Source organism: Rana temporaria, chromosome 3 (genome assembly GCF_905171775.1).
Source record: "Rana temporaria chromosome 3, aRanTem1.1, whole genome shotgun sequence".
In the NCBI taxonomy this organism is placed as follows: Eukaryota; Metazoa; Chordata; class Amphibia; order Anura; family Ranidae; genus Rana; species Rana temporaria.
The window spans coordinates 203,547,597-203,571,763 of NC_053491.1; the positions used below are offsets into that span (position 1 = coordinate 203,547,597).

Consider the following 24,167-nt stretch of genomic DNA (forward strand, 5'->3'; position numbering starts at 1 on the left):
TTTGTTTGAATTTCTCTCTTCCTGTTTCTCCTCAGTAAGCTTTCCACCATCATCTGAATGGTGTAAAGTCATTTAGAACAGCTTACTGAACACCTTACTGAGGAGGAACAGGAAGTGAGAAATTCAGACAAAATAAATAATAAAAACATTTAGAAGGGAAATTGAAGGAAAAGGTAAGTGAACCAACAATGCACTAGCTTAAAAGGAACCTATTTAGAAAATAAACCTTTACAACCCGTTTAAGCTGGCCAGTTCTTTAATAAAGGATAACGGTCAATGTATAGGTCATGCAGCCGATGAAGACCGTGGATACTTGGCAACACTTTTACATTTGTTGTGTTGCACCAAGTCCAAACATTTACATATATCCAGTGAGAGCCGGTTCACACTGGGGCGACTCGGCCGCCTGACAAGTCGCGTCCCATTCTATTCAATAGAACCGTTCTAATAGGAGCGACACAAGTCGCTCCGACTTAGAAAAAGGTTCTTGTACGACTTTGGGGGCGACTTGCATTGACTTCTATACAGAAGTCATTTTGCAAGTCGCCTCTGAAGTCTTTAGGACGCTTTGCCCCTGAAGTCGTGCCCCCCCAGTGTGAACCGGCTCTGAAGTGAACAGCCTCAGATTATACGCAGGGATGAAACAAATCTCCCTTCATAAGTCTTGTATGTATATCTGCTGTCTTCAGCTTTATATATTCTTTAGAAAGTGCACATGGTGTTGGATTTTCTCTTCCTGTTAAGCACTGGGAGTGAATTCTTGGCAGACAGCTGATTGGAGGAAAGGCAAATTAGCAAATTAGCTGACAAATTAGCTCACAAATTTATGGTGTCTACAAACTATGGGATATTGGTATGGCTTTTTTTTTAAGTAATATGAATTATTAAATCAATTAACATTTTCATAATCGATCGGGCAGTAACATAATGGGGATACAACTAAAATTGGCTCTTTATAGTACAAAGAGCAAATCGCTACTGTAAATTTACTTTCACTGTCCCACAGTAAAAAAAAAAAAAAATAATTAACCCCTTACAGTAGCGATTATTTGCTCTTTTTGTACTAATAAAGGAATAATTTTAGTTTTTTTTTAACGCCATTATGTTACGAAACGTCTTGGGCCTGGTTCACACCTATATTGTTTTTGGTGCTTTTTGCAGAAAGGCGCTACAGTTCATTTATCATGGTTTCCTATGGGACACGTTCACATATATGCTTTTTTTTAGCTGTTGCGTATTTGGAAAGGGTCAAGGAATTTTTCAAAACTGCTTTTTTTTTTTTGGTTCAATATGCTTCAATGGAAAAGCTGCAGAAAAGCATGTAATGTGCAAACATCTAAATGCGCTGCAGAAACGGATCAAAAGCAAACTGCATAGGTGTGAACTGAGCTTTATGCTGGTCATACGGATCAATTTTCAGACAAGAATATTTATATGAAAAATCTTTTGTACATTTTTTTTTTTTTTTTTTTTTTTTTTTTGACCCCCTACTAACTATTAGAAAATGCAATGAATGTTCTTAAAATTACATTTTTATCGAAGGAAGAAATTTTGTTTTTGTATGGCCATCATATATTACAGTTCTGTTTGAAAATGTGGTCTTTAACTTTTCTTTTGTTTCTTTTAAATAAAAAAAAAAAGTGATCTCTGTGTCTGATATTTACGAGAATCATCCTCTAATAGTATATACAGTATATCTCCTGTCATTCTCAGATTGGATTAGAGATTTTGCTCCTTAAAGGGTCACTAAAGGAATTTTTTTTTTTTAGCTGAAATGACTGTTTACAGGGCATAGAGACATAATAGTTAACTGATTCCTTTTAAAAATGATTAAAAATAGATAAAAAAACAATCATATAATGTGCCTGCAGTGTAGTTTCGTTTTTGCTGTTGTTTGCTGGTTCTCTGATGTACAGAGAGCCACTAGAGGGCAGTCAGCCAATAGAGAGCAGTGATACTTTGTCTAAAACTCCTCAGCACCAATCCAGTTTCGTTTTACACACAGTAATCACACCTCCTTGATTAGTGACCACAGTGAGAAATCTCCCAGTACTGTGGTTATCAAGAAACAGGCAACCAGGAAGTGTCCAAAACAGAGGATTTACAGCAACATCAGAGCAAAAACGAACAATGAGGACATGAAACCAGGACTGCAGCAAGGTAAAGGAAGCTATTTAGCTAAAAAAAAAAATTCCTTTAGTGACCCTTTAACCATATAGTTGGTTATTTATATTTACCACTGCATAGATATTTAAAAATTGCTTTTTTTTTTTTAAAGGTTATTAATCAAAACAATCGGCCAACTAATCGATTTATGAAAATAATCATTAGTGGCAGCCCTAGTGAACAGAGATCTGTGTTCCTGCTTGTCCTCCCCTGTCAGAACGGCGATCTGTCTTGTTTTTTATGTAAACAGATCACCGTTCTGCCTCTCTGGGGAATGATCTTAGGTGGCTGGCGGACATCACTGATTAGCTTCCCGGGTATGTGATTTTGCACAATAGAGCCGCTCTGCCCCAGTATATAAGCGGTGGATGGGCTTTAAGTGGTTAAACCCTTCACTCATTCTCTCGCTTGAAGTAGCCCCCCCCGACCAGTATAGTGCCCCTATGGTTACATTGTACTGCTTTGTCTGTCCAGAGACACTGACACTGTATGCCAGTGCAGCCATTGTCTTTGTCAATAGCTGCAGCTGTACAATATAAAAGTGTGTACACCCCTGGCTGCTGCCTTTGCCCCTTAACCTTATGTGTGAACAAGCCCTAATGGTGCAGCCACTCAGTGTCCAGAAATGTTGTTTTCAAAAGAACAGCCTTTTTCAACCAGGGTGCCTTGGCAAATGCCTAACAATTGAAAATTTTAATCAAGCCAGCAGTTGGCTGAAGCCTGCCGTTTAGTTACACAAAGCCACATGTTTTCAATATGCACCATTATGACTTTGAGGATGTCGCAGCAACATCAGTGTTTGACCCTCTTCTGCCTCTCTCCCTCAGCATTGGGGTCACATTAGCTTAATGTTGAGAAATTAAGGGAGAAGAGAAACCTTGGAATACTAGTTGGTATCAGTGTGCAAAAGTGTATTTTGCTTTGGAAGAAAAATATCGGACGTTGGGTGTCCTACGTGTGAATGTTGCTGCATTGTGTAAAACTATTTAGAATAGTATTTTTAGAATTGGGTGCCTTAAGACTTTCCATAATTTTAAAGGGTACTTTGTCTGAAAAAGGTGGCTAGGCTGTGACAGTCTCACACATGTGGTATTGCCATACTCAAAGTAGCAGAATTAAGGTGGTTAAGTCACTTGTGTAAAATGCTCCTATCCCCTCTGTATTGGCAGGGATCTGATATCAGTACAGATAAGCATATTTATGATATAACCCATAACTTGAGGAACTTCTTGTGCTAATACAGAGGGGATAGGAGCATTTCAAGTTAGGTATGAGAGCAGAGGCTAAGTGTTGACAGGAAGGGGGAGCTGAAGATGGGCACAGAGGAGAATGGTAGAGCTGCGTGTGATACAGACACGCACAGACTACAATCTCTAGGGTCAGCAGACATGGTAATTGTGGTCAGCACTCGGGGGGGGGGGGGTCAGGATATGGCATTATCAAACAGCTATTGTAGGAGATACCGAGGGATAATGCAAAAGCACCATGCTGCTAATTGCACATTAAAGGGACAGGATCAGCATTTTTTTTTTATAGTGGGTTAACACTTTAAGCCACTCCAACCCGTATACACCATCAGTACTGCCTCCTATTGCAGTGTCCCCCTCTGTGTATGATGTATAAATGCTTCAAATACCTCATGTCACAGCTGAGATTGCGATCACATGACCAGCCAGCTTTCTCCTTTCTTCCTCAGAAATTCAGCAGGAGGAGCTGAGAGTCCCCTGGCTGGTCATGTGATCACAACCTCAGCTGTGAAATTGGGCATTTGCAGCGTTTTTATTTATAAATCATACACAGAGGGGGACACTGCAGTAGGAGGCAGTGCTGATTGTGTATACAGGTTAGTGTTATGCAGGATGATGGGGAGGGGCAGCACTGTCACGAGCAAAGAGGGGAGGAGAACACAGAAGCAGAGGAGAGCAGATGGCATGCTGCAGATGAGGCATGCAAACTGACCACTGTGTCTGGTCTTGGCAGCCATGATACACTGTGGTTAGTTTACATATAGGAGGGCAGGATCAGTCCGGTGTTACAGGGGGCCAAATGATGGCATAAGCACTGTATCATAGAACATGCTTTAAAGGAGCAGGATCCCTATTTTATTTTTATTTTTTCCCCAAAAGACTCACTATGCCATTCAGAAAATACCTTGTGGTGTTAAAATGTATCATTTTGTTGCTGTTTCTCCTGTCCTGGCACTTCAGAGACTTAAATCAGTGGGCAAGTTCCACCAGAAGTTACTTTACCACTCTTATGCAGATGACACGCAACTATATTTTCGCATTTGCAACAAAAAGGACCATTATCTCGGACTAGAGAAATGCCTTTCTTTGATAGAAAATTGGATGACTAAGAGTTAAACTCAATGGCTCAAAAACAGAACTTCTCTTGTTTCAGGCCAATCGGAAGATTCTTCCCGCAACAACATGGACGCCCCCGCCCATTCTGGGTCAAATCACCCCTAGCACCAAAGTCAAAAGTCTCGGAGTCATCTTCTACACCAGGGATCCTCAAACTACGGCCCTCCAGCTGTTGCGGAACTACACATCCCATGAGGCATTGTAAAACTGACATTCACAGACATGACTAGGCATGATGGGAATTGTAGTTTCTGAACAACTGGAGGGCCATAGTTTGAAGACCCATGATCTACACCTACATGACAATGAATGCACAAATGGGGTCAGCGGATCTCACCATCTGCTTCGCCTACTACGCAGCTTCATCCCAAAAGACATGGCAGTTGTGGTGGGTACTATTATCAACTCCAGACTTGACTATGCAAATGCCCTCTATCTTGGACTCCCAAAGTACCAAATTACTCGTTTGCAAGCCGTTCAAAATACGGCCGCTCGACTTGTGACGGGGAAAAAAACCATGGGAATCAATCTCACCTTCACTGAGATCCCTTCACTGGTTGCCTGTAAAAGACAGAATCACGTTCAAGGCACTCTGTCTAACGCATAAGTGTATTCTGGGAAATGCCCCCCAATATCTATGCGAAAAACTAAAAGCTCACAACACAATCGCATTCTGCGATCCACCAATCAAAATCTACCCCAGATACCCAAAACCAGATACAAGTCCAAAGGAGAACGAAGATTTGCGGTCCAAGGGCCTAGACTGTGGAATGCTCTACTAACCAGCATCCGATTTGGCCTTCAGGAGAAAGATTAAGACCCATCTCTTCTGAGGGCCCAGGGAATGGATACCAAGCGCCCAGAGGCGATTCAGTTCGCATGTGTTGCGCTATATAAGTTTCTCACTCACTCACTTTAACAGTTTAAAAAAAATTATGCTCAAGGCATGCTGTGGATAGAGGGAGGGGGATAAAGGTGATAATGTCATACTGCATCCTATTGACTTAAAGGAGTTGTAAAGGAATTTTTTTTTCACCTTAATGCATTCTATGCATTAAGGTGAAAAAACTTCAGAGTATACCAGCCCCCCGTTATACTTGCCTGACCCCTCGGAAGTCCTGCGCTCGGTCCCGAGATCCTCTTCGCCGCTCAGCCTGATTGGCTAGAGCGGATGAATTGAGAGCAGCGCAGCCATTGGCTGGCGCTGCTGTCAATCCCATTCAGTGATGTGGCGCACCGAGGGGCAGGGCCAAGTGATACAGTGAGCGGCTATGACCGCTCGCTGTATCACGGGAGCGCGCCCGCACGGACTACACACAATGCGAGCTCTCACATGAACGTGTGTAGTTTGTGCGGGGAGGAGACAGACAGCCGCCGTGGGACCCCAGAAGACGTGGATCGGGGCCACTCTGTGCAAATCGAACTGCAAAGTGGAGGCAAGTATAATGTGTTTTTTTTTTAAACAAAAATAAATTTTTTCCTTTTTAGTGAGCCTTTAATTGCAAAAACTCCCCCTATTGACTTCAATGCAACATTCATTTAATTAAAAAAAAACTATTTAAACTGTCCCTCTAGATTTCTGCCCAAGTACATCATAATATAATATATAGATATATATCTTTCTATAAATTTTTTTTATAAAAAATTGTTTTGGCACCAGAATTTCTATTTTAGTGCACCACTGCTCCTTGTGTTTTAGGCCCCTCTGTGTCTAGTCTGTAGAACAAAGCTATCCTCTTACCTGGGAGAAGAGAAGTAGCAGAAAAAAAAAATTAAATTTATTTTTACAACTTTATAAAAAACTTTGCTATGCCTCTTGGTAAATACTGGTCTACTTTCCAAAAAGGTAAACTGAGAATGCTTTCAGATATAGAAGCATTCAATTTGTTTAACAAAATGGGAAGTAAATGAAGAGCAATCCATTTGAATCCATCTTTGGTGTGACCACTCTTTGCCTTCAAAACCGCATTAATTATTCTAGGTACACTTGCCCCACTTCCACCTACTGCAGTTGGGAATGGACCGCTGCTGGAGAGGTAAAGCACTCGCTGACTGGCCCTTATACTTTGGCAGAGCTGTGTGTCCGAAGACCTTTTGATACCTATTCTAAAGCTAACTGGTTCATGGTTAGTGGGGTTTTTAGTAAAAAAAAAAATGTTTACATTTTTTGACAGCTGCACGTGCTGTTAAAATGCACTGGTTTCGGCCACTAATCGACAATAATACTCCAACTAAAGTAATTGACAGTTTTGGAGTGGAGATGACCACACACTGTTTAAAATTAGTCTGGTCCCTGCTGAGCTAGCTGAATTTGGATCAGTGTATGGCCAACTTGATCCTCATATCTGTGCTTTTATCGGCCATATTGTTCTGTTTTTCCCAAATGCAGCTGCCAAATGAGAAGGGAGAACACTAGGCAATGGGGTCTGTTGTTTTGTGTAGTGATGTGCTCTGCCCCTAATACACATGTAGAAGCACAATGATCTACTTAAAGGAGTGTTAGAAAGCCTATAACTTCTCAACTGTGCAACCAGCAGAAACCAAGTTAAGAGGTCAGAATCCCCAAGGTCTGGCTGCTATTCTTGTACAGCAACTGGGAACTATATTGAGAAACCAGCAACACTTGGTTATGCAAGAATGCATGCACTTGCAGCTTCAGAGCGTAGCTTTTTTTTATTGTCTTACTTATTCTGTTCAGCCAGGGTAAGTTGACATGCTTTGTTAATGAGCTGCGCGTTTAAGGAAAGAGTGCAAATCTGTTTATCTGGGTAAATATTCCAGCATGATGGCACTTCTGATTACATGATTTATGTGCCAAATATGGGTCAAATTATCTGTTGCCATGCAATTGGATTCTGTAGTTGGAGAGGTGATCTGATCCATGCATTAGGACCCCTTTCACACTGAGGCCCTGTAGGCATTTAAAAAAATATTGCGCAAATACCATGTGAGATAAAGTTGCAATAACTGCCATTTTATTCCCTAAGGTGTCTGCTAATATATATATATATTCAGGGCTCGACAAATCCCGGGCGCCAGGTCGCCATGGCGACTAGAAATAGGGTCCTGGCGACTTGAATTGGAAGGGGGGCAAAAAAAAAAAAAAAAAAAAAATTATTTTTTTTTTTTTTTTTTTTTTGAGCTGGGGCCATCTGGTGGTGAGCCGTTGGTATTACAAGTTACCACCAGATGTGAGCTGGCGCCATCTGGTGGTGGCCGTTGGTATTACAAGTTAAGCATTACAAGTTAAACAGCAATACTAATGTTGTTTTTCACTATTTCCCTCTAATTAGAACCCCCAAACATTATATATATTTTTTATCCTAACACCCTAGAGAATTAAATGGCGATCGTTGCAATACTTTCTGTCATGCCGTATTTGCGCAGCAGTCTTACAAGCGCACTTTTTTTGTGAAAAAATGACACTTTTTAAAATTAAAAAATAAGACAACAGTAAAGTTATCCCCCTTTTTTTTTATATTATGAAAGATAATGTTACGCCGAGTAAATTCATACCCAACATGTCACTCTTCAAAATTGCGTCCGCTCGTGGAATGCCGACAAACTTTTACCCTTTAAAATCTTCATAGGCGACGTTTAAAAAAAATCTACAGGTTGCATGTTTTGAGTTAGAGAAGGTCTAGGGCTAGAATTATTGCTCTCGCTCTACCAATCGCGGCGATACCTCACATGTGTGGTTTGAACACCGTTTACATATGCGGGCGCTGCTCACGTATGTGTTAGCTTCTGCGCGCAAGCTCGTCGGTACGGGGCGCGTTTTCTGGCTCCTAACTTTTTTACCTGGCTCCTAGATTCCAAGCAAATTTGTCAACCCCTGATATATATATATTTTTGGGTAATTTTCTAGCAAAAAAAAAGATTTTTACATGTAGGAGAGGAGTGCCAGAATAGGCCCTGTATGGAAGTGGTTAAACATCCTCATGTTCTGTGGCTAACCAGCATGTGAATGGCCACTGTAGCTAATGGTAAAATGTGTTTTTTTTTTTTTTTTTTCTCCCCCCCCCCCCATTCACAATTGAGTAGACGCAGGATTCATGCTTTTCTACCAGGTTGAAGTTAAGCAGAGGCGCAGGTACAACAATTACTGGTTTAGGATGAAGTTGGCCTACAACTAAATAAGGTTTGGAATATTCTTTAGGAGTTGGAACACATTCTGGTTACAGCTACATTAGTAATCGGGGTCTCCTGCAATCAGGATTTTCTGCCCGATGTTGGCCATTAGGTTCAGCAGTAAAGGGGTGGTGTAAGCTGAGGTGGTTTCTCCACAAAACATGTACTGTTCACACACTCAATGTGCCTGTAACTAAAATCTAGTAGTCTGCCCAAAACACACACGAGGGTGCAACTCATGAATTACCACTAAACTATAACAAATGGATACTCTGAGGAAGGGGGCCTAACTCCCGAAATGCGATGTTATGATGGAGCTCACCGCCCAAGGCTAAATCGTTTGTGTTACAAGCCTGTTAATTCGACTTGATTGTGAGTATCCACTTGTTTTGGATTCAGTAAATTGTGTGGTGATGATGCACAAGGAGGTGTTATTTTAGCAGTCAACTGGAGATTTCCCGATGTGTGGAGGCCTGCACATTGTATACCTAAATACCCTCTGGAGTGTCTTGATTGAGTGACAAAATCTAGTTGCCAACCGCATGCTTGTTTTTCAGAGATCTGGGGGTCTAGAGATTAAAAAGGAGCTGCAGCTAAAAACTAGATGGTAGTGTGGCTGGTTTCATTTTTCAAGGCTAGGACATGTGTCAAAAGGCAAATGGGCTCCAAGTTTAGAGCTGGGTGTTTTTTTTTTTTGATGTGGACACTGCGCTGGTCCTGAGGAGCTGCGTGCAGGAGTTTTTAGGCAAGGCTTCGGCCTGGTCTGCGGTGGCTGGCCTTGCGGACTAGGCCGAAGCCGCTGCCTCGCCTAAACTCCTGCCCGCAGCTCCTCAGGACCGGCGCGGTGTCAGCACTGCACTTGGGGATTTATTTTTTTGAAAATATGAATCGCTTTGACCTACCAACTTGATTTTTAAACCGAATTTAAGCCCTATCTAAGTTTACACATCAACAAGCTGTTCTTGCTTCATGGACAAACTATCATTTTCCAGTTCATCAGACAAGGTTCTTGGTGACGCAGCCAACATAGTTACTTTCTGAACCTCTGAGACTATGATATAATAAGAGGGGTCATTGGGGACTATGTTAGATGTTTTGCACTAGTAATGAAATGCACATAGTTTACAATACGCATGCCATATACGGCATTAAAAAAAATGTGATGGGTAGATACTGATTCAAAATGTTTTTAGCATGCGTTTTTTTTTATTTTATTTATATAATTGCACTGTTATGCATAAATTAAATTATAAAATTGTTTCATTTTGACAGATTTGAACAAGTGGTAATCTGATTTTATGGTGGTTTCAGTACTCCCTCTAGGAATAATTCTTAGCAGGGGTGCACCGAATGGAAATTTTGGTACGGGAACCAAAAATACAGGCTGCACTTAGCCGAAAATTGCAGCCTTTAATTATTTTTTTATATACAATTGTATTCGACTTTTTAATTTAATATCAGCAGTTTAAATTGATATGCATTTATTGTTGCCCATTATTGATACCTATAGTGCAAGAAAAGCTCAAGAACAATGCAGTCTCTAAACTTGTATCATGTCTGCAGTCTTTCCATAAACTTAATGCTAATGGTGTATAAGCAATTGAATAACAAGTGGTGGCGCCAAATCTTCTTTTTTTTTTCTTTTTTTTGTGTGAAAAATAGATAAACGTTAAATGCAGCTGTATATATATGTGTGTGTGTGTGTGTGTATGTGTATGTGTATATATATATATATATATATATATATATATATATATACACACACATTTTTCTCCCCCTCAAGTGTCATGAATCCACCTTACAAAATGGTTATATGAATAAAAGTCTGGCGCTAACTCAAATCGCATCAATAAATTCAGTGTACAACTATATATGTTCGTTCAGTACACAAATAATTCACAATACATAGAGGGAGAACGCCCTCAAAAATCCAATCGCCGTGGCAGCAGAAAATATGTGCAGCAGCAAGTCCTTTTAACTGTGCTCACCATTGTTCGTGTGTGAAAAATAGATATGAAAATTAAACAAGCCCTGTAACAATTGGATTCTTTGGGTGTCCCTGTATATCTGAGGATGGGTCTCTGCTCAGGATATATCTCCCTAATTTTAATATATCAAAAAAGCTATTATGATTTATGAATCAAAGATATAGTGCAACAAGTTTATTGCAACAAACGTACCGTCATATAAATAGCAAATGTGCACTTAAATTTTAAGGTTTCTATACGTTAGCACCAACATGTACAAAAATGCTGTCTCTCCAAGTTGCGGTGTGCAGCCCTGCCTGGCAAAACTTCTGGCAACCTACAGCTCTTACTGCATCGGTTAGGCCATTCATTCCTATGGCTGGTCTGTTTATGACCCACATAAAATAGGGCAAGTGTTGCAAAGTAGGAGTTGTGTGTTGCTAGAAGTTGTGTTTTCCCGCAACTGTGAAAGACTTGGGGCATAAGTATTTTACTTCCTCGGCCTCACACTGGGGGTTGTGAGAAGTGTTTAACTTTACTAAAAGTTAATCTGTGCATCTGACCCCTGGTGCCTCTGCACTGAGAACTGAGCTATCGAACATTGCCAATGGCTCTGTTCTCTCAGCTCCCCTAGCAGACAGCTGCTGACTATCTGAAAGCAGCTCTTCAGTCTTCTTTCCCCACCTACTAAACTGTTTAACTTTCGGGGACTTTTTGTTCCAACCCATCCCCGAGCTATGGCTGGTAAGGCACAACTGGTACCCCCCTTTCTGCTAGTTTTATTGACTATATGTAAGGAAATAAATGGATCCTCCTCCTTTTTTCTCTTAATGCATTTTATGCATTAGGATACACCTGTGTGTAGCAGCAACCCCCTATTGCCTACCTGAGCTTCTCTCTCCAGTGATGTCCATGATCCCCCTCAGCCAATCAGGATTGTACTGGATGGCTGAGACAGAGCAGCGGCGCTATTGGCTCCCACGGCTGGCTGTCACTCAATCAGGGGAGAGAGGGGATGGGGGCCAGGTCGAGGCTCCGTGTCTGAATAAACACGAAGCTCTGACTCGGTTTGGGTGACCCTTGTAGCAAGCTGCTGGCTGAAGGACAAAGAGGGACCCAAGAAGAGGAGGATCCCGGCTTCTCTGTGCACAGAGGCAGCAAGTATAACGTGTGGGTTTTTTTTTTTTTTTTTAAACGAGCCTTTGCAATCACTTTAAGGGAACTCCTTGGGGACCCTCAAGTCGCCAGAACTAGTGTCCACATTGGAAGAGTTCCCATTTTTATTACTTTTTTGTGGGGACCATCCTAATTTTTTTTTTTTTTTTTTCCTTTCACGTTTTAATGATCATGGTAAACAGTACAAATGGTGTGAATCCCACCAACGGGGGTATAGACAGCAATACAAAAAAGTTTTGCCTTTTTAGTTCTCCTTTAAATCTTGCGTGGAGAAAATGTTATGGTGTGGTCAGATAGTTCAGGAACCCTGAAGATTCACATGCAAATATGTCCAAGAATATATCAAGCGTTTTTGGTGCTGTCAGACGAGTATGAACTGTGCATAGTGCAATAAAGTGCAGTTACACACCCATACAATTCACAATGACTATGTTGAAAATCAACTTTACTTCCCTATAGATACGGCAAGAAGAAATCTTGCATTGAAAATCCCATCGTAAATAGTTGTCATTGGAAGATTTATTTTTTCCTTTATTGTCCTATGGACACTGGGTGGTTGGGCCCCAATTCTTGAGATACGGGTGTTTAGGTGTGGGCTGATGGCACAGGTGCACTGAGAGGCTGATGTGCACAAAGTGCTAGTGATATTTAGGGACAGTATGCGCCCAGTGCATGCAAGCAAAATAACACTCTTCATGCATGATGTAACAAAAATCACTAAAATATGTGGGTAAACCAGTGCTATTCTCTCAAACCACTTAGTGAGTTCTAAATTCAATATATAAAAACACCAGACAATGAAAGAAGTGCAAATGTTGCAATCACAATACATAAGGGCATCCAAACTGCACCACTACTGCGTTTTGGACACTTCACATATTGCACACACTGGATTTTGCACCATTTAGCGATCATAGTGCATGGTTTCACCTTTTATGTATGGAGTTTTTTTTCATAAGCAGATCTGTTTTGGCATTTACTTTATGTATTTGTGATTATAATATTTACACTTTTTTTTTTTTCGTGTGTGTATGTGTTTTATTATATACTATTTATTTTAAATGTAGGTGTGACATTTTACTCTTTGGACCACCTGAACCTTTTTCCTGGTTCAGATTCCTAAAGCTAAACTCTGGGGAAAATTGATTTTTACCCTTGCAATGGGTCCCCATCTCCACTGGGGGTGATGAATTTGGTGATCTAGACATATTTGCCTTTATTGCTTTTACGCCTGAAGGCTGCTTTTTTGAGCACCCGGTTCCCTGAAGGCACTTCCTGGTTGCAGGTCTGACCTCCTCCCATACAATACAAGATGCTTTGGGACCACCTACAACCGGGGAATATAGGACAGCTGAAGTGAGGAACATAGGAGTAAATGACCTTTTTGCATGCAATAACCTCAGCGGGGATTCCCTGCAATAAGCATCCACAGCCGATCGCTAGCAATGTGATTGCTCCACAAGCGGTTGGCTGTGATTAGCGCAGGAGCTGGCAGCCTCCGTTTGCTTTCAATGGGGCTGCCTCCTGCAGATCACTGAGAGCCCCCGCTGAGGTTACTGCATGTGATCAGTGTTGGGTGTATTTGCAGGTGTGAATGTACCCTGAAGGTTTTTCTGCAGCACTTGGCTTTTAATTTTCTTTGGCAATACATTTTGCATTGCTCTACGCCTGGCTGGTTTCAGTGGCTAGGGTCTATCTGGAGATTTGTGGCTTTTTTTTGGCAAATTACCTTATTCATTAATTCATTTGATTTCTTAAGTATATTGTCATGTTTCATATGCAGTTAGGGGATGCTCTAATTTTTGCTGTGTTCTGTAACCCCACACTACATGGGTTTGTCAGGCCTCAGATGAACTAATTAGATTAACCAAGAAGCTTTCCTTAGATAATCATTTAGGGAGCCATTTCTTATGCTGGAGCTCGCTGCTGATAATGTGCAGTTGAAGGTCAAATGCTTAGCAGAGAATAGCAGCAGCAGAAGCTTAATCTCCAGGCAGTGGTTTAAAATTACTTAACCGTTGGCTTTTTAAACATCCATCAAAGCCTTTTATTCAAGCCTGATCTCTTGGCAAAAACAATAACCAATATTTGGTGAAAATGTGCTCATTTGCAAGCCTGTGTGTTAACAGTAGATCCCCCTTATTTAGTGTTTTTTTTAAAGAATGAATGGCAAGTGTTCTTTTCTTGGACATAATGTGATACAGGGTTAAATGGGAGAGCTATTGCATAAGAATCTCTTGTCTTTCTGTTCCTTCATAGCAGGGTTACAAGCTAAGCTAAAGACATTTGGTGTTTTTCATCCTCTGCCTAATTTAAGTGGAACTATTTTGGGCACATGCAGTAGATTGGCATTGGAAGTTTGCAATCTTGGGGTCGATATACATAAATTATATTTTTCTTCGTTCTGCTTAAATTTCTGTTTTGTAAGAAGTTAATCTCGTAAGAAAAAAAATTCAGCCTCGTTTTTGTTGTAGAAAAAGTTATACTTGCCTGCTCTGTTGGAGTGGATTTGCACAGAGCAGCCCATATCCTCCGTCTTGGGTCCCTCTTTGGTGCTCCTGGTCCTCTTCCTCCGGTTGAGTGCTCCCACAGCAAGCAGCTTGCTATGGGGGCACCCAAGCTGATCTGCTGCTCCCCATGTCCACCCCCCCTCTCACCTGATTGGCTGACACAGCAGCGGCACTGTTGGCTAACTGACTTTAACAGCAGCGGGAGCTACTGGGGAGGGAGAGTCCCAGATGGCCGAGACATTCGTGGACAGAGATGGGACTCAAGTATTAGAGGGCCAAGGGCAGCTGCTGCGCACAGAAGGCTTTTTATCTTGATACGTTTCCTACTGTGCATGCACGAGTCACGCTGCGCTTTCTGAATGGTCGGAGGCGAGATCAGATACCTGGATTTTACAGGTATCTGCTCCACCCTGAAAGGTGCCCTATGTGGCACCAGAGGAATCCGATCAGAGGAAGTTCCATTTATGGGTGGAACGCCGCTTTAACGTAACCTGTAGCGGAGGGAATTTTCGGGTACTGAAACCGTGGGCTCCCTTGTCCCTTTTATTTATTATATATTCATTCAGCAGCTACAGTATTTGTGGCTGCTGACTGTAATTTTTTATTTATTAATTGTGTAGTCGTGCAATGCTGTACCCAAACAAAATGTATGTCCTTTTCCCCAGAAATAGAGCGTACTTCTGGTGATACTTCATCACCACAGTTTGTTTTTTGCGCTATAAACAAAAAAATTACAATTTTGAGGGAAACAAAATTGTGCTATAAAACACAGCCCAACAAATGTAAACAAAAAAAAAAATATATAGAATTTCTTCAATTTAGGCCAATTTGTATTTGCAATCCAGAGTTTAAATGTGTTCCAACTGTATGGGGGATGGGCTGCCTGGAACACAAAGATCCATCCTTCTGCATAGCAGAAAGACGGACAGGATCTGTGTCATCCCCCTGACGAAACGGAGATCTGGCTTGTTTACTATTACAGATTCCCGTTCTGTCACACTGGGAACGTTCGCAAGTGGCTGGACCCGCTGATTGGCTCTCACTGGCCAATGGGTGCAAGCGCACCACAAATCACTGTGTACGAGCCCAAGGTACACCGGTGATTTGCGCAGCCGTGCCATCCTGCCACAGTATGACGGCGGCTGGTCGGCAAGTGGTTAATTTTGAACAATTCTTTAATGGTAACAAAAAACATACCTGAAAATGTTGTACTACAGTAGCTTCATACCAAGTGTTGTAATGAACAGGTTTCAAACTTTCTGAACATGTATTGGTATCGCACCCTAAAACGGCTGATATGGATCAATGTGGGGGTGACCAAATTTATGAAAGTGATGTTGTAAATAGTAAGGGGTAGTGGCGCTGCCCAATAAATTTGATTGTATATGGTGGTAAGTTCCGATCCACAGTGAGTGTGTCCAGGAGTCAATAAATGGTATTCCAGTACTCCATGTATTGGTAGTACAGTGAATAGATGTCGGGTGACCTTTTAATAGGTATGCTCATATGGTATATGTGCTAACCTTTAGTTAGCCATTATTTGGTAAACCCTATTACTGGTCAGCGAGGGATTAGTGGATTTTCCTGTGAGCCTTGTGCTATTCAAAGTGTATAAATAGTTCCTTCCTGTGAGCATAAATGAAAATGATGTGTAAAAAGAAATGTGTTGTAGAGATGTAGAGATGATCATACCTCTCCCTCTATCATGTAATCCTGCAGAGGTGTATGTGCTCGTATGCATCTCCAAAGCAAGGAGAGTGACTCTGTTTTTTAATGTGCTCAAATATTGCTGGTAGTGCTGCGTTCAAAAAATATATAGGTGGCGGGATGCCTATAATCTCTATAAAATTAACAAAGTGTTGATAAACAAATTGATAAGTGATTAACCTTGAACCAAATGATAAGATTAATCGTATTGGTACAAAATATGGGTTATGAGTCCATACACAAATTACATGCTTTTCTGCAGCGTCTCCATTAAGGTATATTGAACCAAAAAAACGAAATGGCACCGTTTTGCATTAAAAAGTCCTTGCTCTTTCCAAATACACAGCAGCTGAAAAAAATCATGGATGTGAATGTGTCCCATAGGAAACCATGTAAATGAACTGTAGTGTGTTTCTGATGATTTTTTTAAAAACAAAATAAAGGAACTCAAAGTAAAGTTCCGTACTGGGGATGTATGTGCCGACTGCGTGCGCTCCACACCTTTGAGAGCGTCACATGACCTAGCAGCACAAGACGTCCTACGTCCCATCCGGTTTAAGGGGAGTGTGACTGTGGAGCGCACGCAGTCGGCACATACATGGAGTTCCTTTTATTTTGTTTTTAAACCACCTTTTTATCTTGCTTGTAAGCAACCATTTTTTTTTTTTTTTTACAATTAAAGAGCATTTGAAACTTTAATACACTATGCGGACCTCCGTTTTTTTCTGATTGGCCCCCCGTGACTGACTCCCGCTCTGGAAGTATACCCCAGGTGCACGCTGATTGGTGGAACATTGGAGATCAGCCGAGGCAGACCATTCGGCACTTGTGAGTAGGGCTGCAACTAACGATTATTTTCATAATCGATTAGTTGGCCGATTGTTTCGATTAATCGGATAATAGCCTTACAAAAAAAAAAAATTGAATTTTTACATTTTTTTGGTCCAATTTGTTGTTGGGAAGATTACAAAACACAAATTGCCGCAAAAACACATTACATGCTTTTCTGCAGCTTCTCCATTGAAGTATATTAAACAAAAAAACGGATGTAATTTGTGTATGGACTCATATTTTGTACCAATACGATTAATCTTATTTGGTTCAAGGTTAATCACTAATCACTTATCAATTTGTTTATCAACACTTTGTTAACTTTTTTAGATAGATTATAGGCATCCCGCCACCTATATATTTTTTGAACGCAGCACTACCAGCAATATTTGAGCACATTAAAACACTGAGTGACTCTCCTTGCTTTGGAGATGCATACGAGCACATACACCTCTGCAGGATTACATGATAGAGGGAGAGGTATGATCACCTCTACATCTCTCTAACACATTTTTTAACACATAATTTTCATTTATACTCACAGGAAGGAACTATTTATTTATACACTTTGAATAGCACAAGGCTCACAGGAAAATCCACTAATCCCTTGCTGACCAGTAATAGGGTTTACCAAATAATGGCTAACTAAAGGGTAGCACATATACCATATCTATTAAAGGTCACCCGACATCTATTCACTGTACCATCAATACATAGAGTACTGGAATACCATTTATTGACTCCTGGACACAACACTCACTGGATCGGAACTTGCCACCATATACAATCAATTTATTGGGCAGCGCCACTACCCCTTACTATTTACAACATCTATCCCACATTCCCCCCCCCCTTTTTTTTTTTTAAAGGGAAGGGTGGCAGCAGCCTATTCCCCCCCCAATCTGTAGCGCTGATTACATTTATCGATTACATTTATGAAAGTCATTGCCATTACTCTAATTAGATTAGTATTCTGACTTTAGATTTGTTTGAGATCATTGTGAACACAGGTAGTTTTAAATTGAATTCTGTATTGAGCGCTAGGCCTCATTCACACGTGCAGAGACTTGAGTTTTTCTGCACCAGTCCCTACAAGGACAACAATTATTCTATATGTGCCCTGTTCACACCATAACATTGGTATCACGTGCAGATTTTTCTTTGACGCTATGGTGTGAATGGGTCACATATAGAGGTTGGGGGGTGTGTATAATTTTATTTTTATTTTTTTATTTCTGTGCAGAAAAAACGCCGGACCTAATACCAGGGTTATGGTGTGAACAGGGCACATGGAGAACAATGTGTCTTTGTATATGGCATGAACAAGCCCCATGCAAATGAAATCTGTGTATGTCTGTTCAATCAGTTTTTCTGCATGTATGGTGTGAAAGAGGCTTTAAAATTTCCACTCCCCCCCCCCCCTTTTTTTTTTTTCTTTCAGTTTTTAAATGTCTACATAGATTTAGACATGAAGATCTATTTTAAATATGTGGGAATGCTAATTGTATGATAATATTCTTACAAGACTATACTTCTATGCAAATTTTAAACCTTTTTAACTACAAAATCACAGGTTGGAATGTAACGCATATCCATTTCTCAGTTGGCTTTTTTGTTTTACAAACTATATTTTGCCGCATATCCTCTTATAGTGAGACTGTGGACTGGAGGTCGCCTGATATGTGTTTTTCTCTGGCTGATGAAGTTTAGAAATCGGCGCAACCAATATAATATATGATGCCGATTTTTGGATAGGGGCCGGCCTCTGCGCTGGCTATCTGTGGCACGGGTGAAGGATTTATTTTACGTGCAGTAGGGCGAGCGGTGCCTTGGTCAGTACTGCTGGCCTCCCTGCTGGCCAGGTATAGTGTAGCAGCTGTGAATATGGCCCCTTTTCCATAATCGGCCGATGCAGATTTCTTTAAAACGGCCAAATATATAGAAAATAGATTTTATATAGATCGACCTCTACTATGGACCACCTATTATATCAGATTGGTCCTCCAAAAACTATGAATTTTAGTAATGGGGTAGTATAGAGGCTTTTAAGTTGTATGTTAAAATAACATGTGATGGGGATTTAGTATTCTGATTTGAAGGCACCCTTCCACATCAAATATGGTAATGCTAAGACTGACCATACACTTTACAATCTGATTTGTAGTAGTCATTTTCACACCTGTAAAACTGTTTGTTTTTTCTCTTCCTAGACTTTTCTGGATGCAATTTCCTAAAATAATGCCGTTGTTTACCATGGAACAGTATTCAAGACATATCTGTGGAATTACCCTTCAAGCTTTTTGAATATCCCCTAAAATGCACATGATCTAGTGTTTGACAAGAGGCTTTGTTTGTTTGGGCTGTGAAGACCCCTTGCCAGCTGGATTTACTGACCTTCTCTGCCTATTTGCCTGCCCAAAGGGATTGTGGCAGAAATGGCGAACAATTCGGTTGCATACAGTGGTGTAAAAAACTCTACAAATGAAACAAACCATGGTGGAGAATTTGGGATCACTGTTGAAGACCTTCGGGACCTTATGGAATTGAGATCCACGGATGCATTACAGAAAATTCAAGAATGCTATGGAGATGTATACGGCATATGTAGTAGATTGAAAACCTCACCGCATGATGGTAAGGAAACTTCTGTCACATTTATTGTATAGCCTAGAAGTTTAGAATTTCAGTGTTTTGCTGCACAGTGCTCATGATTTCATTTGGCTAACTGCAACAATTTTGAATGAGAAAAAAAAATAGGTCCTGCACAGGGTTAATTTGATTTAAATCACTACTAAAAAGGCTTGATTTAAATCAACTCGATTTTAAATGATAATTTTTAAAGAGCAACTGTTATCTCTGTCAAAAAGTGTCTCCTCCTCTGACCTGCTGTTGACTCACCGACAGTCTCATTCAGTTTAATGGGATGGCTGGTGATGTGGCATTGACGCAACAAGGTGAGGGATGTGGTGGATGCCCACTAACAGGCGCTGCCATGATGGTTCGGAAATGACAGGTGCTCTTTAAACTTAAGGACTTAGTCTTACTGGTAGTTAAAACATTTAATATTTGCAAACCAAATGAAGTTTTTCTATTTAGAATAAGCTGTCAGGTTAGTAAATATTCCCAAACTGGGTCTCTTTTACGGCCTGATGCCATTTTGCCCCTCAAGGAGGAATAAAGCACTTCAAGCTATGTGCAGAATAGGGGTGCAACGGATCATCACCGATCCGTGATCCGAACGGGTCACCCCGTTCGGATCAGCACACCCCGCGATCTGCGGAGCCTAGGAAAGTCCCCGGCTTCGGCCTAGCTCCGGAGCGGCGGCCATCTTGCTCCACCCAGTGTGCTTCCCCAGACCACAGCGTGACCTGCCTCCCCGCCTCGACTTCTGTAGTCCGCGCGCTGAGGCGGGGAGCCATGTCACGCTGGGATCTGGGCTCTGGCAAGCACACTGGATGGAGAAGATGGGACTCTGAATTTTACTACATTTCTACATTTTAATTCTAAAAAGGCAAGTACGTTGGCAACACTTAGCACAGTGTCATGATCATTTAGGTAAATGCAAGCACATAATTCAAAGCACATCCCTGGCTTTCTTCCACAGGCTTGCACTAGATCAACAAATGGTATGATTTTGGAAGATAATAGTGCACCTATCCTTCAATCTTTTGTAGGCAAACTTTTTTTTTTTTAATATCATTTTATTAAATTTGCCACCGTTTTTGGCAATAAGTGCAGGGAATGTTGATACCATTTATGTAGATCAAAGCTTATACAGTGTGGTCATTTTAAGGAGTGGTCATTTTAAGGAGATTACTTTTTTTATCTGTACATTTGAAAATGTTTCTTTATTGCTGATCCGAAAAACGATCCGATCCGTGACTCCTGATAAGAGGATCGATCCGATCCGTGAGTTTATTGATCCGTTGCACCCCTAGTGCAGAAAGATCACAAGGTTTATAAGCTGCTTAGGTTTCACTTTCATCTTTACTGCTTGCCCTTCCTCTTCACACTTGCATTTCTCTTCAAAAAAATCATACAGTTTGAAGTGTACATAGATTTACACAATATTTCTGGAATATTTCTGAACTTAGTTTTATGGTTGTGGTTACTGTGAAATTGGGAATGCCTCAATGCAGTGCATGTTATCTCTGCTTACAGAGCTTGAATTTATTGAATGAGTTTGACAAAAATGTAAATAGTGTGGACTATACATAACCAAGCTCCCTTTCATGCTGAATAAACTAAATGATTAATGTATCTTAAATGGAAAACTATCTTTAGATTTTTTTTTTCCCTCCAAAAGCATTTTTATTAAAATTTGATAAATCCAAAAAATCTAATTTTAAATAACTAACTTATTTTATAAATCCACCCTGGTCCTGCACCATTTCAGCGAACTCCATGCAGATGTGGAAAAAAGGGAGCGCTAGGGATAATGGATCACCTAAAGATAGTAAATAATATAGATAGTCCACAGTGAATAACCAGCAACAATGATTCGTTATAAATAGTGAAAAAACACAAAGTAAATTATATTGGTGATAATATAAATGTAAAACATAAAATAAAGTCCATCACAATGAAGACTGGTCACACACACAATCTACGTACTTCCGGTCACGCTGGTCCTCTTTCTGAGAGCTGGAACGCACGCTGGCTGCATGCTTCCTGAAGCGTGGGATCGTCTCTCCACATGCCATTCAACGCTGACCAGCCTCAGTGCCGGGTTAAGGCACTTAAGTAAGGGGCCATTTGGCGCTGCCTGTTTTTACTTTTACATTTTAAATAAACGTTCTTATTCTATGGCGAATTTTTTTTTTTTTCTCTTTTCTGATTTACTTCGTGTGGAGTATGACAATCGAGACATCAAGAGTTGCGTCTGGAATCTATGGTTAACACTTATGCCTATTTGACCTCTTTTTAACTAAAGTGGTCAACACCCTGTGGTAAGGTGCCATCCATGAGCACTTTTTTGCGGTGATTACCTTTTTCTTCCTGTGGTGGAGGTGGAAACCTGTATTGATTAAGTGAAATCATCTGTCAAGCACTTGTTGTTTTTTCACTGTTTGGATTTTTTTCTGAACATTGTTGGCATAAGATATCTCCCTTTTGGGAGTCTTTATTGTGATGGACTTTATTTGATGTTTTACATTTATATTATCACCAATATAATTTACTTTGTGTTTTTTCACTATAACAAATCATTGTTGCTGGTTATTCGCTGTGGATTATCTATATTTACTATCTTTAGGTGATCCATTATCCCTAGCGCTCCCTTTTTTCCACATATTCACATTGTTACATATCACTGTAATTTTGGGGTAGCAGCTCAGGTTACTTTCTTTATTTACATTTTTATCATTTAATTTTGGCGCGAGATTCTACCTTCCGAACTCCATGCAGAGTTTATGAACCAGTGCATTGTGATGCATGTTTGTTGCAGTGCAAAATAGATGTGCAAAAAATAGATCAAGCCAAAAGTGTTGGAATCCCTGTCAGGTTTTTACTGATAATTGGGTGCTTTGTTAGATTTATCCCTCATCCTGTCCGGACCGTTCTACCAGACCGTAAAGCTGGCCATAGATGGATCGAAATCCCTGCTGAATCAAACTAAGTCTGAGCCATCTATTGTCACTAAGGAGGACCAACTGCTCTTGAACTAGATTGTTAATTTTTTCACTCAATCAGTGCTGTAGCCAATCGTCTGTAGCGCTGATCATGACTCCATGATGGGGGATTCCCTGCCGTCAGAATACAGTAGCATAGCGAGGGGGATTCTGTCCCCCACGAATATGGGGGTGGGGAGGTTTGTGTTTTGGGTCCCCCCCCCCCCTTCATGGCCAGCTTAAGCTCCGAATCATTCACATCTTCATGTTCCGAATTGTTGAGATTCTGCCCACGGTTCGAAATGGCGGCAAATCGTGGGAGGCCTGTGCGTTCCGTCACTTTCAATAGTAACCCAAACGTGGCTCTATGTTGCCGCAATTTGTCAGGTGCCAATTGCGGCAAAATTGTGCAAACAGAATCGTGGGAGGCCTGTTGACCAAAAGTAGAGCGTCTTTTGGGCGACAGGCGTCGCACGATTCTGTTGGCGTATCGGGCAACAATCTCGGTAAAATTGCGCAAAGATGTGAACGGAGCCGTAAAGTGGTTGTAAACTGTCATGAAATGTGAACAAAGCACATAATACCTTGCAGTGTTTACTTGTCTGGCTCCGCAGCTCTAAGTGTCGTTTCTCTCTGGAGTCACTTCCCAACACATGAGATGCAATTTGTGACAGGGAAGAGAGCTCAGTGTGGCGCTTGTCTATTCCAGATACAGCTCTGCATGTTCCTTAGTTCGTCACCGTGTATAAGCTCTGTAACTGCAGCTCATCACCCCCTCCTCTGTAATCGCAGGTGCAGAAGGATTTTTATCACAACTGTGTGATTTTGAAGGGCTGTAAACAAGAGAATGCAGATAAACAAGTAAAACCTATGTAGGAGGATTGGTTTAATCTTGATCACCTGAGGCTATTCACTTCACTGGTTTTACAATCCATTATAAGTGGAAAAGAATTTGCAACAGGTACAAGAAAAGATTTCTCGCCTTTTCAATTCTGTTCTTTCTGTTCGAATGTCCAAAGCATCGCTCCTCAGGAGGGACATTTTGGATAATTCTAATTGGGCAGCGCCGTCACATGGGTGGCGCTGACCAGTCGGCAGCTGCATAGCCAGTCCTGTCAGCTATGAAGACGCACAATTGCCGAGGGGATTTTTTAAGCTCCAGACTTTTGACGTGGCTATATCGGGGCACAGAACGGGAGATTGCCGCAGTCCAGGTCAGCTGGCCCAGGGGTACTGTGTAAGTTCACATTACAGATTTTTCTGTAAAGGTGAAATTTACATTTTAAAGTACGGGAAAATGTTTTTTTTAGAGATATTTGAGTGGAGAGGGATTAAAAACACCTCTGTATTGCCATGTGCCCCTTTTTAGGGAACTTCACCCTATTTTGTCCTGTTTACCATTCTCGGTTAAAGTAAAATCCCAAATTTTAGGTTGTGCCCAGAAAACTAATAAAGCTGAAATCTTCTAATGGGGACACAAGTTCTGGTGACCTCGGGGGCCCCAATTTCCCCATTTTTTTTTTATTTTTTTTTTTTTTATTGGGGATTTCCTCTCACTTCCTGGGGTTATAACATTTTACTCTATCCAAAATGGGGGGGGGAAGTTTTTGCCTATACTGTAGTTCTACTTCTAACAGAACTGGCAAGTTGCTAATGCCACTTTATTTCTCCACACCTACACAATTTTCCCCAGGGAGTGTATATTTT

At 40.9% G+C, this 24,167-nt stretch overlaps 1 protein-coding gene across 4 annotated transcripts in view; it reads left to right on the forward strand.

The window, feature by feature from the left end:
- ATP2B1 (ATPase plasma membrane Ca2+ transporting 1) overlaps positions 1-24,167 on the forward strand; it is a 236,509-nt gene that overhangs the window by 46,297 nt on the left and 166,045 nt on the right. For 3 of the 4 annotated variants that reach the window (XM_040344149.1, XM_040344150.1, XM_040344151.1), the window contains exon 1: positions 19,246-19,485. In XM_040344149.1, coding sequence (XP_040200083.1) covers positions 19,287-19,485 — 199 coding nt within the window. In that variant the 5' untranslated portion in view covers positions 19,246-19,286. Of the gene's footprint in view, positions 1-19,061; positions 19,486-24,167 lie in introns of those variants that run through there. The other variant, XM_040344148.1, reaches the window with a different exon arrangement.